Raw genomic sequence first — 16,263 nt, forward strand, 5'->3', positions numbered from 1 at the left:
AAACGTGGCATTTTGCCTTTTTCCCCAAAAAAGATCCTATGTATTATTAAGTACAACACAACCATCCCTGCCCCAGAGACAGCCCCCCAATACCTCCCATCCCAAAGGTACTCACCCCCTTCCTCTGAGCCAGCCCCCCTACAGTGTTCCCCATCCCAATACACTCACCTCACCCCTGCCCCAAAGCCAGCCCCCCATGCACTCCCCTCTCTTCCCCCCAGAGCAAGGCACCCCTAGTGTGGGGGGGGGAGCACTCTCCTAAATCCACCCCCCCCCCCCCAGCCAGGCATGGAGGAATGTACCCTTCTTCAGAGCACTGTTCCTCCCTGTGACGGGGTGAGGCAACCCCGCACTAGAAGGGCCCCCCCCAGCGAGGCAGGGGAAAGCGGCGCGGCTTGTCTCGCCGCCGCCGAGGACGCGCCCGGTGGGGTAACCGGGACGCGCCGCTCGGCAGGCGGGCGAGCGGGCGGGACCCCGAGCAACACGGGGGAGGGCGGTGACGGGGTGAGGCAACCCCGCACCGAGGAGGGCCCCCCCAGCGGGGCAGAAAGAGACGCCACGGCTGGACCTGCTGCCGCCGGGGACGCAGGCAGCAGGGCAGCCGGGACATGCCGCCAGGCTGGCGGCTCCAGGGACGCAGCCCGGGACAGCACGGGGGAAGAACCCCCCCCCCCCGGCAAGGTTAGTGGGGACAACCGGGCAGGAACGGCACCCCACCAGCCTCGGGGCGGGCAGCCCCGCGGGCGCCCCAGCCGGCCCTATGCCCCACAGCTGCAGGAGAGGGAGAGAACGCTGGGGGTGAGGGGAAACAGCTGGGGAGGAGAAGCTGGAGCCGTGGATGAGCACAGGTGCGGGTGCTCTGGAGGGGCGGGGCGGCACCTTCCCCAGGTATAAAGTCAGGAGAGGCAGAAGCAGGGGAGAGGAGGAGAAGGAGGACGCTGGAGGCAGAGACTGAGGGACACCGAGGAGGCGGCGAGACCAGCCAGCTGGTGAGCGGACGAGCGAGGGCGTGAGGAAGCAGCCCAGGGCGGGTGTACTGGAGCCCGAGGGTTGATGCGTTGCGGCTCTGTGCCCCATCAGCCAGGTCGGGGGAGAGAAGAGCATCTCCCCCGCCTTAGGGCCCTGGGCTGGGGTCTGGAGAGAGGGAGGGCCCGGACCCCCCTCACCTCCTCGCTCGTGGGATCCTCTGGGCAACCACCGGGAGGGCCGACCCGGCGCCGCGGCACAGAGACTGGGACCTTCCGGGGCGGCAACCGTGGGAGTGTGACTGCCCCGGACGGGGGGGACTCGCGGACCCCGTAACACTCCCACTCATCAGCTGGCTGCTTTGGCTTGCACTTTGGAGAGAGCCGGTGCCCGCGGTCTGCAGCAGCCCTTAGCCAGCAGCTTGCAAGAAGAGCAGACTCAGAGTGGCTCGGTTGGTCCCACCCCGCCCAGCGCGGTGCCCCCGCGGAGTAGGGGGAAGGAGAGTACTCCCCCAATCAAATCCATCCCTCCTCCCAGCCAGCCGCGAGGAACTTACCCAGTCTTACTCTTCAGAGCACTGCTCCTCCCACCCAGCTGGCTGCTTTGGCTTTCACTTTTCAGAGAGCAGGTGCCAGTAGCCAGAGCAGCATTTAGCTGGCAGCTTGAAAGAGCAGCTTGTGCACCGCTCGGTCCTACACCAATTCGGCACCCCCCCAGCATGGCGCCTGCAGGCAATTGGCCCCCCTCCCCCTCTTCCCTACGCCTCTGTGGCACCTTATAGACTAACTGAAGTGTTGGAGCATAAGCTTTCGTGGGCAAAGACCCATTTCGTCAGATGCATGTAGTGGAAATTTCCAGAGGCAGGTATAAATATGCAGGCCAGAATCAGGCTAGAGATGACGAGGTGGATCCAATCAGGGAGGATGAGGCCCACTTCTAGCAGCTGATCTGGAGGTGTGAATACCAAGATATTCCTGCCTCTGGAAAGATATACCTGCCTCTGGAAATTTCCACTACATGCATCTGACCAAGTGGGTCTTTGCCCATGAAAGCTTATGCTCCAACACGTCGGTTAGTCTATAAGGTGCCACAGGACTCCTCGCCGCTTTTGCAGATTCAGACTACATGGCTACCTCTCTGATACAGAAGAGGAAGAATGTCTTTGCAGTTAAGTCAGTGGCCTGAGATTTATGTTATTTCTGGATTTGTCAGACTTGTTCTGTAATCTTGATGAATCTGCCTCTCTGTTCATTTTAGTCTTCCATGTATAAAATGGGTATATACCCTACCTCAGGAATGTGGTATGAAGATTAATTCTTGAAAGTTGTGAGATGTGTCAGTACTTCAGTGGTATGGAATATAGTAATCAGTTTTCAGATCATTTGGTCCTATCATTAGTGGATGGATATAATTGGTGAGGCTTTACATTTGTAAGCAAGTGATAGTCTTGTGTATGATGATTGTGTAGAATAACAGTTGTCTTTTCTCTGCAGGTCAACTTCGTAGTGTGCCAACTCTTTGCCTTGCTTGCGGCTATTTGGTTTCGAACATACCTTCATTCAAGCAAAACTAGCTCATTTATAAGACATGTTGTTGCCACGCTTTTAGGCCTTTATCTTGCACTTTTTTGTTTTGGATGGTAAGTAATATTTTATTTTATTTTATTTTATTTTTCAATTCTTTTGTGTGTTTTATAGATAAGTGTTGTTAAAAGTTGATTTCACTGTACACACACACACACACACACACACACACACACACACACACACACACACACACACACACACGTCCACAAATGATAATAAACATTTACAGACAAGCAAAGAAAAACACAGCTTGAGAATTTATTGGGATTTGGTTTCAGGATACTTATTTTGTATACTTTGACCTGTGATATTGACGGTTTGTGTTTTAACAGTTATAGAGCTTTAACTTTTCAATCTCAATGTCTGTCATTAAATAAATTTCCTGCAACTATGAAAATGTAAATAAATAAAAATGAAACAGACACTGATAGTGTCCATTGAAACAAAAAAATACTACTTTCTGCCACACCTATTCACCGAGCAATATGTTGTACAATGTGTGACAAATTATGTAAGTTACAGAATTAGTTTTTATTTTAGCTCTTCCTTTCTCCTCCCAAAAGCAGCTGCAAGATACAATCCTATGAGTTCATAAAAGATCTTTAGAGAATTAAATAATGCTATGGCATTTACAGTACTTTCCATCTCAGTTACATTGGATGGAGCATATATCACTGTTTCTTTCTGTACATTTGTTCACAATTAAAAAAACCCTAGGAAGTAGTGAATTTAACAGTAATAAACTTCACTATTACTAAATTTTAATGTTTTTAAAATGTTGGCAGAATATTTCAGTCAATTAAGAAATACCTCGCTGTTGGCCACCCACCAATTAAGCCTCTTATTTCATTCTAAACTAGCTTGATTAGGCAATGCTTAAGTCACAGGTATTTTTAGTAAAAGTCAGGGAGAGATCAGTCACTAAACATTAAAGGCACATGACTTGTTTATGCCCCTAACTAATACTTGAGCTACAGGACCATGGGGTGCTCAGGAAGGGGGCACACAACTCAGGACCCCTGCTAGTGCTGGTGGGGAGAGTTGGCAGGGGTGGCAGGCTCTCCACTTAGCTGGGAACCACAGCCACTGGGAGCTGCAGGAGGATTCTCACCCAGATAAGCAGCTCCTCACCACACCCCTCTGCCCCAGCACTGAGCCCCCTTCCACATCCAAACTGCCCTAGAAGGAGCTGGTGTGGCTGGCCCAGGGAATCTCTGATCCCTACCAGCCACTGCAGAAATCACAGAGATAATGGAAAGTCAAAGAATCTGTGACCTCTATGACTTCTGTGACAGACACACAGCCTTTCTGATAAGTATCAAGCTACACTCTATAACTGAAACAATTAGGTTATACAGTCTGTACTGTAATTTACTTACATGAAAAACATTTAGTTTAATGTATCACCCCTACTGTTGTTCTGGCCAGTTACATCCTGACTATATACAATTGTGCAGAAAGTATGGCAGATAAACCTATACAGAATATCATATACTGAGATATTCTAACAGCAGTCACAACTGAATCTTAAAAGATATGCTCTGGAGCCACCCTTCCATCCAAGACCCTCCTTGGTGCCAGAGAAACAATTTATAGCAACAGTTCACTTCCCTTCTCCCATGGTATCCAGATCTCCATTCAATAGTCAACAAAAACCAATGCAATTAAATTTAGTGTTGCCTAACAGTTTGGCTTGGACATACAGCTTCAACGACTTCAGATGACACTACACATTTCCAAGATCTTTTTAAACCTCTAGCTACAGAATTGAACATTTCTCTCCAGGAGGTTGTGGAAAATCAACACGACCTAACAGACACACTTCTCTCAGTAACACCATCAAAGATAGACTTGCCAATCAATCCATTAATAATGGAACTGGCAAAGACGCTGTGGCAAACTCTGGCATCCATCTCTTCTACTGCTAAGAGAACTGATAAGAAATATTATGTCCCACTCAGGGGCTCAGAATTCCTTTTTTCCTACCCAGCACCTAATTCTCTCGTGATGGAGGCTGCGCAACAAGTATCCAAGCAACAACAATACCGGTCTTCTCCATCAGACTGCGATAGCAAAAGACTCGAGGTATTTGGGTGCAAAATATATACGTTTTCTACTTTTATTTTCACATTTCAAATTATGCAGCTTTATTGAGAAAATACGATTATAGACATTACACCAAACTGAATGACTTTGTTGCAGACATTCCTGAGGCTAAGAGGCAACAATACATAGCATTGATATCCAAAGGTCATACAATTTCAAGAACAGCATTAATGGGCCATCTTAGATGCCGCTGACATGGCTGCATGTTCTACAGCAACATCGGTAGTAATGAGAAGGTCATCATGGTTTAGCTCCACTCTATTCCCCAGGGAGAGTCAAGCTATAGTAGAAGATCTGCCCTTTAATGGCTAGAAGCTGCCATGAAGGATTCCAGGGTAACGCTGTGATCTCTTGGGATCCACAGCCAATCACCTAGAAGAAGGCAATATAGGTATCATCAGCCTTATCCGAGACCTCGATGCCCTCCAATATGCACAGCACTACAATAGACAAGACCATCAGCAGCAGAACAGAGGTAGAGGCAGAAACCAACGAAGTCACCCTTCCTCTACTAATTCTCAATAGTCACAACAGTCCAGTAAGCAAATTTGATCATCAAGCCGAGGGTCTGGAGAGCCCGTCACCTATTCCAACACTGTCAATGCAAGCAAATCTCTTCCATCACCCATTGTTGCCTTTCCTCAACAACTGGCAACATATAACCTCTGATAGATGGGTCCTGCAGATAACTGAAAAAGTTTACCTTATCCCCTTTGTGTCCATATTTCCTCTCCATCCTCCTTCCCTGTCCCTCATCATGGACCAAACTCAGGAGACCCTTCTTCTACAAGAAGTATAGCACCTCCTACACACACATTGGGGCGATCAAACCAGTCCTCATACAATTTAGAGGCCAGCGTTTCTACTCCCACTACTTCTTGACAGAGAAAAAATCGGGGGGTTGGAGGTCCATACTGGATCTTCGAACACTCAATAAATTTGTACAGAAACAAAAATGAAAAATGGTAATGCTTACTACCATATTACCGGCATTGGAAAAGGTTCTTGTCCCTCTACTTGCAAGATGCATACTTTCACATTGCCATCTACCCTACTCACAGGGTTTTTCTTCATTTTGTTGTAGATTCTCAACACTACCAATACAAAGTGCTTACTTTCGGACTTTCTGCGGCTCCGAAGGTTTTCTCAGAAGTGCTGGCGGTCATCACAGTGTACCTGAGAAAACAAAGTGTTCTCATATTTCCTTACGTAGGCGACTGCCTCCTCAAGTCCTGCTCACAGAATAATTCCTGCCACTCTCTGTTGGTCACAAGAGAGCTATTCTGACACCTGGGCCTTCAGGTGAACGAAGCCAAATCAACACTCTATCCTACACAAAAGATACAGTTCATAGGAGCATGCCTCGATTTGACAATGGCCACCGCATCCCTACCTTCAGACCATTTAAAAAAAAATCGTGGCCTTGGTAAATACCTAACGATCCTGCCCCCTGCACAATAGCACTCAGATGCCTTCAGCTGTTGGGGCACATGGCAGCATGCAGCTTCGTAGTTGGCAGTGTCTATCTGCACATGAGATATTGACAGAGCTGGCTGGAACAGGTATACAAACCCAATGTCCATCCTCTATCCAAATCTCTTGCTCTTCCAGGGGTAGTAAAGGAATCCTTATGCTGGTGGCTGAGCTCAAGGAACCTGTGTTCCGGAGTGTCTTTTCACCCACCAGAACCATCCATCTCCATGACAACAGATACATCTCATAGAGGATGAGGCGCCCATCTGCACCATCATACCTGCCAGGGCCTGTGGTTCAGGACAACAAGAATCTGCACATAAACATCCTAGAAGTGTGGACAGTCAGGAATGCATGCACCAAATTCCTCCCACGCCACACCGATCCACTTACCTTGCATCAAGGATCTCCCAAGACGCCCACCCAAACCTCCACTCACTATGCCTGAAGGCGTGCCTCCTGGATGGTTCTCTGACCTAGAGTTGATCTGTTCACATCAAGTACAGACGGTCCTTCTATACAGAGCACCTTCAGAAATTGAAAAGATTCTTGACGTGGTGTGCTCGTCACCAGTTGGTTCCTTGAACATCTCCTTTACCTACCATCCTTGACAATCTTCTGCACCTTAAACAAGCTGGCTTTACAATAAGTTCTATTAAAGTTCACCTTGCAGCCATCACTACATTCCACTCCAAGACAGACGACTCATCCATATTTGTTCATCCACTCCCCAAGAGGTTCTTAAAGAGCCTGCAGGCACCCATGTAACTGCGGGACCTGCATTTAGTATTGAATGCTCTAACTAGGTCTCTCTCTTTAAACCAATGACGACTGCATCATTATTGCACTTGGCCATGAAAACGGTTTTCGTGGTAGCCATTTCTTTGGCCAGACGAGTAGCCCTAATGGCCGATCCCCCATCTACAGTAAACTTCCGATAATCCAGCAGCTTTAGGACCCACGGGGTGCTAGATTATCAGATATGCTGGACCATCAGAAGGGGAGCTATAAAGGGTGTGGGGTGGGGGGGATGCCACCCCAAACCCCTCATAGCCCCCCCTTTCAATAGTCCGGCTCTGCCCCAGGCATCCCCAATTCAGCCGCTGCTGGTCAGTGTCAGCAGCGGCTGAATCGGGGATGCCTGCGGCAGAGCAGCTGGGGTGCTGCCAGGTTGGTCCAGTAGCGCCACCACTCAGATCCACTGGATCTCAGACTGCATCAAACTCTGCTATGCACAGTTACATATGCTCCCTACAGAGAGCATATGGGCACACTCAACCAGGGCCCTGGCTACCTCGATAGCTTTCCTCTGTAAAGTACCGATAAGAGACCTCTGCGCAGCTGCCACGTGATTCTCCAACCACATGTTTGCAAAGCACTATGCACTTACGCAGTGACCTCTTTCCAACTTGAAACTAGCTAAGGCAGTTCTTTCCACCACTTCTTTGCCAGATCTGAAGTCCCTGCCTCCCTAAAGGGGAATTGCTTTGTAGTCACCTAATGTGGAGCATTACTTGAAGAGGAGGTTACTCACCTCAGTAGTAACTGAAGTTCTTCGAGATGAGTGTCCCCATGGGTCCTCCACAACCCTCCCTTTCTCCCCTCTACTTTGGGATCCTAGCCTTCCTAAGCCACGGTTTCAGGGTAGAGAAGGAACTAAGGAGCGGGAGGTGGGGGTGCGGTAGGGGGCTCATGCATGCGCGATGCCTGCAGCCTAACAGCGCACGGCTGCTGGTGGGCGCCTGCCCGGCCCCAGGGACACTGCTATGAAATCTCTGATCTGAGACTCGGCAGTGGCGCACTGACCTAATGTGGAGCACCCACAGGGACACTCATCTTGAAGAACATAAGTTACTATCAAGGTGAGTAACCTCCTCTTCCTCAGTGGAATACTTTGCATTTGTCGTGATTGAATTTCATCTTATTTACTTCAGACCATTTCTCTGGTTTGTCCACACCCTTTTGAATTTTAACTCTATCCTCCAAAGCAGGGGTTCCCAAACTTTTTGACACGGAGACCAGTAAATCCATTCACAAGCTTTTGGAGGACAGGTAACAGTCATTTGCATGTTTGCATATTCATTAAGCAAATGATGAATATTCAACTAAGTTGTTTCTGGTCCTCCCGAAGCCTCCAGTGCCAGCGTTCCCAAAGCTTTTGATACAGTCGCCCACAATATTCTTGCCAGCAAGTTAAGGGAATATGGATTGGATAAATGAACTGTAAGCTGGATAAAAAGCTGGCTAGATTAGGGTTTCCCAATCTTTTTAATTTAGTTGGAACCTGTTTTTTTTTTTTTTTTAGTACTGTTTTTTTGCAGCCCAAAAATATAAATGCATATAAAAAAAGAATGAAAAATGAATACATTTTCAGTGTTTCACCCGGCTGCATCCTCTGCCCAGCCTGGGTCAGGACTTCGGGGACCTGGGGCCGCATGGGCACTCCAGGAGGCAGGAGCAGGATCAGATTGGGGGTAGGGTATCTGGCTAGGAGGGAGGGTGCACAAGGAGGGGTAGGGTTGCCAGGTGTCCAGTTTTGTATCTGCTAGTCTGGTATTTAAGGCTTCTGTCTGGGAAACAAATTGAAAAAATACTGGACATATAAAATGTTCAGTATTTTCTAATTAGGTAAGTTTTATTATTATTAGGTGTATCAGTCCTTAGCTGCGAACTGCCTGGCTGGTAGATGTGCTCAGGCTGCCTGAGTATGTCTACCAGCCAGTCAGTTCGCAACTAATCGAGGAAGGGTATGTGTGTGTGTGGGGGGGGGAGGAGGGCAAAATGGAATCCCCGAGGCTGGACTCACTTGTATGCCCGGGTCTGCATGTGCCCGGGTCAGTCCCGCTCCCTCCCCCTTCTCCTCCCAATCTGCCCATCCAGCCCTGCTTCTGGCGGCCAGTTTCCCCCCTCCACCCACCGATCTCCCCCAGTCAGCCAGTTCCCCCCGATGACCTCCCCCACCAGCTCCGCTGCCCCCGTCCAGCCCTGCTTCCAGCAGCTGGTTCTCCCATCCTCCGTCTCCCGATCTCTCCTGGCCAGACCTCTCGCCCTCCGTTCAGCCCTGGTTCCACCACCCGCCCTCCCCGATCTCCGCCGGACAGCCCCGCTGCCCCCAACCTTGCTTCCGCCGGCCGGCCGCCCTTTTCCTCCCCACATCTCCGTGGAACAGCCCTGCTGCTCCCAACCCTGCTTCCCAGCGGCGAGTTCCTTCCTCCCTCCCCCCACACCTCCTCCCAGCTTGCCCCACTCTGCTCCTCTCCCGGCAGCCACGCTGAGGCCCTGTATTTTTTTTTCTGTGGCCCAGTACCGGGCTGTGGCCCATAGTTTGGGAAACACTGCTCCAAAGTACTTGCAATCTCTCCTAGGTTGGTGTCATCCACAGAAGTCATAACTGTACCCTCCAGGCTATTATCTAAATCATTCATTTAGCAATTCTCCCTTTTCCACATTTTTAGTTATTGTTTTCCTCTGCCTTCCACATTGAGTAATAGGTCTATCATGTCCTTGGCATGTAGAATGTTTCCTTCTTACCCTTTGTCTATAGCTAGTTTAATCTTGTTTTGTACCTTGGCCTTTCTAATTTTGTCCTTAGATATTGTGTTGATTGTTTATATTCTTCACTCTTTATAATTTGACCTAATTTTCACTTTTGTAAGACACTTTTTTTTTTTTGGACTTTCAGCTCATTAAAGATCTCCTGGTTAAGCTAGCATTCTCTTGCCATGCCTTCTGGCTTTCCAGCTCAGTGGGATAGCTTGCTCTTGTGCCCTTATTAATGTCTCTCTGAAAGACTGTCAACTTTTTTTAACTGTTTTCCCTTTTAGACTTGCTTCCCAAGTAGGGATCTTACCTACCAACTCCCTGAGTTTACTAAAATCTGCCTTCTTCAAAACCATTATTTTTATTGTGTTGTTTTCCTCTTACCATTCTTTAGCATTGTGAACTCTTATCATTTTGGCTGTGTCTAGACTGCATGCCTCTGTCGTCAGAGGCATGTAGATTAGACACATAGGCAAAGTCAAATGAAGCCGCGATTTAAATGATCGCGGCTTCATTTAAATTTACATGGCTGCCGCGCTGAGCCGACAAACAGCTGATCAGCTGTTTGTCCGCTCAGCGCGCTAGTCTGGACGCTCCCCTGCCGACATCAAAGCCCTTTGTCGGCAGCCCCGTTATTCCTCGTGGGATGAGGTTTACCGGGGCTGCCGACAAAGGGCTTTGATGTCGGCAGGGGAGCGTCCAGACTAGCGCACTGAGCGGACAAACAGCTGATCAGCTGTTTGTCGGCTCAGCGCGAAAGCCATGTAAATTTAAATGAAGCCGCGATCATTTAAATCGCGGCTTCATTTGACTTTGCCAAAACAACAAATCTACATGGCTCCGTCGACGGAGCCATGTAGTTTAGACGTACCCTTTATGACCACTTTCACCAAAGCTGCTTTCATTTTTAAATTTTGCAACCAGTTCCTTTCTCTTTGTCAAAACCAAAACTAAAATAGCCTCTTCCCTAGTAGCTTTCTCCACCTTTTGAAATAAAATAGTCTGCAGAACATTCAAAGAACTTGTTGGATAATCTGTGCCCTGCTTTCTTTTCCCAACAGAAGTCTTAGTACTTTAAGTCTCCTCTTCTGCTGCATCCTATCAGCCCTGTGCTTTGGATGATTTTGTTAGTTATTTAAAGAAAAGCCTGCTCCATCTTTTTCCTTGTTAGGTGGTCTGGAGAAGACTCCTACCATGACATCACCCTAGTTTTTATCCCTTTTATCCTTACCCAAAACTTTAAGCAAGTCTTTCTCCTATTTCCATCTCAACATCACTCTAAGTGTATACACATTTTTAATACACAAGACAGTACCTCGCTCCTTTTTATGCTGCCTGTCCTTCCTTAGCAAGCTGTCCCCTTCTGTGCCAATATTCCAGTCATGTGTATTATGCTGTGCACTTACTCTCTTTTTTGTCGAATGAGGCCAACTATATAGTGCAGCAATATGGTGTTTTTATAACAACAAGATAATTCACACTTCCCCTTTGTGGAAAAATTATAAGACTGTTTTGAAGTAAATAAAGTCTTGCTGGCCACTTTCTTTGTGCTGCAGCTGCTTCTACTGGCCACTCAGTATCACGTCCCTGTTTTCTTTTTCCCTCCATTTTGTATCCCTCTACTCTCTGCCCCCTCCTTTTCCATGTTTTTGAAACAGTCGCATTCCCGTTATTTCCCGTTTTCCAGGCACAACCAAACCCTGATCTTGGTTTAAATTAGGGTAAGGGGAAGCTGCATACCAAATTTGATGATCCTAGTTCTTATTGTTTAGGAGGAGTGCTTGAAGAAATGGACAAAGAGATGCACAGACAGATGGATGCACTCTAAAATAGATATATAGATTAGTATTTTTACATGCAGAGTGTTGACTTGCTAATATGGGTTGTTATTCCACCATGAGACCGCTTTTTACAATAATGTAACTGTGGTGTTTCTTGAAAATATACAATTTTGTTCCTGATCTTTAGCTTTTCAATTAAAAAAGAAAATACATTTATGGAATTCATTGTAACAAGTAAGGAATTTAAAGTAATAATGATAATTTTATCTATTTTTAAAGAAATACATTTTCTCCTTAGCATTAATTGCCATAAAATGAGAAGGATAAGTGGATTAAACATCTTCAAAATATTCTTTTCAAAATAATGTAGCATTTTCTTTAAAAAAGTTATAACTGATTTTTAGCTTGCATATATCTCTAATAGGTTAGCTACTGTGGATACAAGGATCTTCCTGTAATAATGCAGATCCCTGTCAATTGGACCAGCTTTTACATAAAAAAGACCAAGCGGTTTTTGAAAGAAATTAATGTCCAAGATTTATAGGAAACCTGCCTTTATAAATGTCTGTGAAAGCTGAACTGAAGTCAACTAGCAAAAGCAGCTGGTTTTTAGGGTGTATTTATGTGGGAAAGAATTTCCAAACAAATTAGTGGTATTTTTAATCATTTGATCTGTTTTGATTGAGATGGTCCCAAAATGAGAGAGTCTGCCTAGTGAAGATAATCAAACACGAATATTTTCTTCATGGATAATACTATTAAGGAAACAAACTTACCAGTGTTACCAGTGTCCTAGTATTCTGTTCATAAATGACTTTCTACTGTCATGTTTTTTGTAAAAACAATGAGAATGTACAGTCAAAACTGTTTTAATCATGGAGTCTTCATCAACTGATGGGGGATTTGCTTGCAAGTGTGAAATAACTGGATGAGTTAAATCTAGTTCTTATAAGACTTATATCTGCATCACCAAATACCGTGTCATTTCAGCTGAGGGTAAGGGAGATGGAACTGAGGAACAAGTTTTTATCTGTTTTGACTGATGTGTATCTAAGAAAGCATCGTTGTTGCTGGCATGCTGTACCTATTCTTTGAATAAGCAGAACATTCATCTCCATGAGTGTCAGTATGGAACTTAACAGTGATCATTTTGCTTTTATATGAAAAGCAAATGGCAAAGTGTGAACTTTTCTTTTCACCCTCTACTATTTGTGCATGATATACAAAGACGAATTCTCACAGAGTTTTAAAAAATGACAGCATGCTCTTCTTACTCAGAGAAGAGAGAGCTCCAGCTCAAGTTATAGGCTTGAATAAGGGAACTGTTTAAGATAATTTAAAGATGTCAAAGTTCTCTGTAAAAGAGAGTGGAGAAGGACCTGATATTTTGAATGCAAAAACCCCTCCAACATGCTTGTATAGGAAAATAGTGAATGGCAAAAATTGGTGGGGATTTTTTTTTGGTTTTTGGTTACCTATCTTAAAATAAGTTTACAAGTGATCTTCTTGTTAAGAGTGTAACATCTACTGATGGATTAAAAATCTAACTATCTTTTCATTTCAAGCAAGGAAAAACATACATATGTGCTAAACTGCTGATAGTGGAAAGTATTTTACTGGATTGACTTCTTATAATTTTTCCTAGGTATGCCTTACATTTTGTTGTACAAAGTGGAATTTCCTACTATATCATGATCATAATAGGAGTGGAAAATATGCACAAGTAAGTATTAGGTTTCTTTATTTAAATTGTAAAATTATTTAAATGAAGACTATGACCAGTTATTTAGAAATTTATTGTATGGCTGTTTATAAGAAGAAATAAGGTGTATATCTGCCTACATTTTGTCTTATTGGCACGCATTATCTCTTTATAACCATGCCTAATATGTCATTGCTATTGGCATTAATACTGAAATGTTTTGACACTCTAGATTTGCACAAAAGCTGGCTTGTTTGTAGGGAAAAATATTGTCCTTTTTGTCTGCTGTTTGAAATGTTGAGCACTTAGCCCACTTATTATCTGCAGAAAGAAACCAAGAAATTCTCAATGTTCAGCTGTTAATACGTTTCTCATTGCTTAATCATAAATAGTCTTAGATTGCAAATACATGATTAATCCATATTTAATTCAATTTTATAACTGTCAATACTAATGCAAGGAAAAGATCCTGGGATGGGAAGAGGGTTTGTGTGATGAAAGTGAATATTAGTTCATGTCAAATGTAATTTTTTTTGTTTTCTGAATTGTTTTAAAAAGGAAAAAAATGTGAAAAAAGTATTCACATTAGGACACTATTTTAGTTTTATAGTAAGAGAATATTGAAATGTAGAATTGGAAGGTACCTTGTAAGGATGTTAAATTTAGATTAATCAACTAATCGAATAATGACTATGTGATTAGTCAGAAAGGTTGCCTGTGCCTTTGAAATGTAGCCAGAACCCTTCCATCTCTTGCTATGTTTCAAAGGCGGAAGCGTTTGGGGAGCACGGCCAGCGCAGGATTCAAGCTGTCCCCCGCTGGCCCTGCGCTTCCTTTGGTGCCTTGCTTTTGAAATGTACAAGAGCCCTTTCCCACCCAACTCTTGTATATTTCAAAAGCAGGGAGTGTGGGACTAGTGGGGGATTGCTTGAGTTCCCAGCTCGCCCCAGGCTCCCTGCAGCACTTCTGCTTTTGAAATGTAGAAAGAACTCTGCACTTGCTAAATTTCAAAGGCAGAAGCGCCGCCAGTTCCCTGCTGTGTCCCGGCCTCTTCTCCCCACGGAGATGGTGCTGGGTGGAACTGGCTTTTAAGCTGGCTCCCCCCCCCCAGCATCAGATCTTGCTCTCCCCCCTTGCTGCCTCTCTCTGATAGAGGCAGCAAGTAAGAGGAAGCGACTAGTTAAGTCACTAGTCGCTTACACCCGTATTACCTTGAGAGGTTATCTAGTCCAATACTCTGCACTGAGGCAGGATTGTCATCCCTGACAGATATTTGTCTATACTGGTCTTAAAAACATCCAGTGACAGATTCTACAACCTGCTTAGTGACTTATTTCAGTGTTTAATCCTTCCTAACCCTTGTAGTGAGGAAGTTTGGCAGTGTCTAACTTGAATTCTCTTGCTATAATTTAAAGCTAGAATTGAGTGTACGTAATAGCACTCATGTGTTTTGGTTTTTTTTTCCTTTAAAGGGAACAAACAAAAATACTATTTTAATAATGAATTCTATGCATACATTAGATTAGAGGTACTAACTGAATGTAGGGTTCCATAGTACTAGGCACCATACAAACACATAGTAAGAGATTTACTTTCATGAAACAGGCAAAACGAGGGAGGGGAAACAGAAAAGATGTAATTTGGTTTTGAACTGCTGATGTTTCTCAATTGCCCCAGATTCACTTTGGGAAGAGGGAGAATCGCTAACAAATGTTAAGTTCCCTAAAAGGAAGGTGTGGGGGTGAGTTGTGAGAGACAGACACATATACACACACGTGTACACACAGACTCTAGCATGCACTTTGTTTTCCTATGCATGAGGTGTTTGCAATACTCACAACCAATGTTTCTGCTAACTTTTTCCATCCATGTGCAGAATAAGTTTTATGTACACCAAGGCATATGCATATGTGCACTGCCAGTAGAAACACATGTGGGCAGCTATGGGTGCTCTGCTAATCATCTGGGTGGCCCCTGAATCTCTCCTGTGTGGCTGCCTAAACGCAGCTGTCACCCTACGCCAGGATCCCCCCTCCAGTAATCCCTGAGCCTGCGTCCGTTGGGGGATGGGGTGCCATGGTGGGGAAAGGGCAGAGTGATGGTGGGAAGTGGCAGGGCTTGGGGACTGGACTGGACACCTCCTACCCTGGCCTGCCAGGACTGCTGGGCCAGATTGTGCACTGCCCTGGCTGGGGATGGCCCGTGGCCAGGAGTTTGAGACCCCTGCTCTAGACTCTAAGCAGGTAGTTTTCTTTCTATATTTTCTGAAATTTAAAATAGTGTTCAAATTGAATATGTATTTAGGCTGTGTTCATCCTTGAACACAAACGCTTTCTTGGAACGGCAAGTGTTAAGAGTAGTGAAAAGTGGCTGTATCTGAAATCCATCTGACTTGTGTGCAAATCACTTTTAGCCTTTAGTAGATCATTTTCACAGTACTTCTTTTGGCATAGTACCCAGAAATGCCACTGATATGCCTCAATATTGATGGTGGTAGGACTTAGTGAGCTGAGTCCTGAGGTGAAGGAGTGGGCTGAGGAGAACCTATCCTGAGTCACATGTTATGTGGTAGAAGAAGCCTTGTAACCCCCGAACGGGAACCAACTAAAAGCCTTCAATAGAAGAGCATGGGTGATGGGCAAGAGGTAGTGCCCTTCTCCTGTGTTTGTTTTATATAATTTGCAGCCTGCTGCTTAAAATCTATCCATATGTCTGTCCTCATTTTGCCTCTGAATCTGGATCAATAAAGCTGTTCTTTTAATCAAGCAAGAGAAAACTGCAAGAAACTTTAGAAGAGAAAAGTCATGTTTTCCGGGCACTGTATTTATTCAGTAATCCTTGAAAGCTAGAACATTTACTGATACTTTTGCCAGGCACATTACTTCTCCTGTCTACTGCCAAACAATTTGACTACAGGCAAATGAGGTCTGAATCATGGTATCATTGTTGCATGCTTTATTACTTTAACAAACTATCGCTGTCAAATAAATCAGACTCCCTACAAAATGAAGTGGCAGCATGAGTTGCACCTAGAAGAATTCAATACAACTTGTGTTCCTCTTCAGCATCCTGATGGCATAGTAATACTGCTAATAAGACTTGATTAAAA

The 16,263-nt window shown here is 45.2% G+C and overlaps 1 protein-coding gene and 1 long non-coding RNA gene across 4 annotated transcripts in view; one reads left to right on the top strand and one right to left on the bottom strand.

The window, feature by feature from the left end:
• LOC112545881 (uncharacterized) overlaps positions 1–6,315 on the bottom strand; it is a 55,035-nt gene extending 48,720 nt beyond the window's left edge. Inside the window, exons 1-2 of one of the 2 annotated variants that reach the window (XR_012902528.1) lie at positions 6,231–6,315; positions 5,774–5,834 (exon numbers count right to left, since the gene is read on the bottom strand). This is a non-coding gene — a long non-coding RNA (uncharacterized LOC112545881). The other variant, XR_012902526.1, reaches the window with a different exon arrangement.
• Positions 1–16,263, top strand: part of MBOAT2 (membrane bound glycerophospholipid O-acyltransferase 2) — a 173,560-nt gene that overhangs the window by 31,995 nt on the left and 125,302 nt on the right. Inside the window, exons 2-3 of one of the 2 annotated variants that reach the window (XM_006123617.4) lie at positions 2,460–2,605; positions 13,098–13,175. The exons of the other annotated variant lie outside the window; for it this stretch is intronic. Coding sequence (XP_006123679.1) covers positions 2,460–2,605; positions 13,098–13,175 — 224 coding nt within the window. The remainder of the gene's footprint in view (positions 1–2,459; positions 2,606–13,097; positions 13,176–16,263) is intronic. 2 annotated transcript variants of the gene reach the window in all.

This window comes from Pelodiscus sinensis, chromosome 3 (assembly GCF_049634645.1).
Source record: "Pelodiscus sinensis isolate JC-2024 chromosome 3, ASM4963464v1, whole genome shotgun sequence".
Lineage (NCBI taxonomy): Eukaryota > Metazoa > Chordata > Testudines > Trionychidae > Pelodiscus > Pelodiscus sinensis.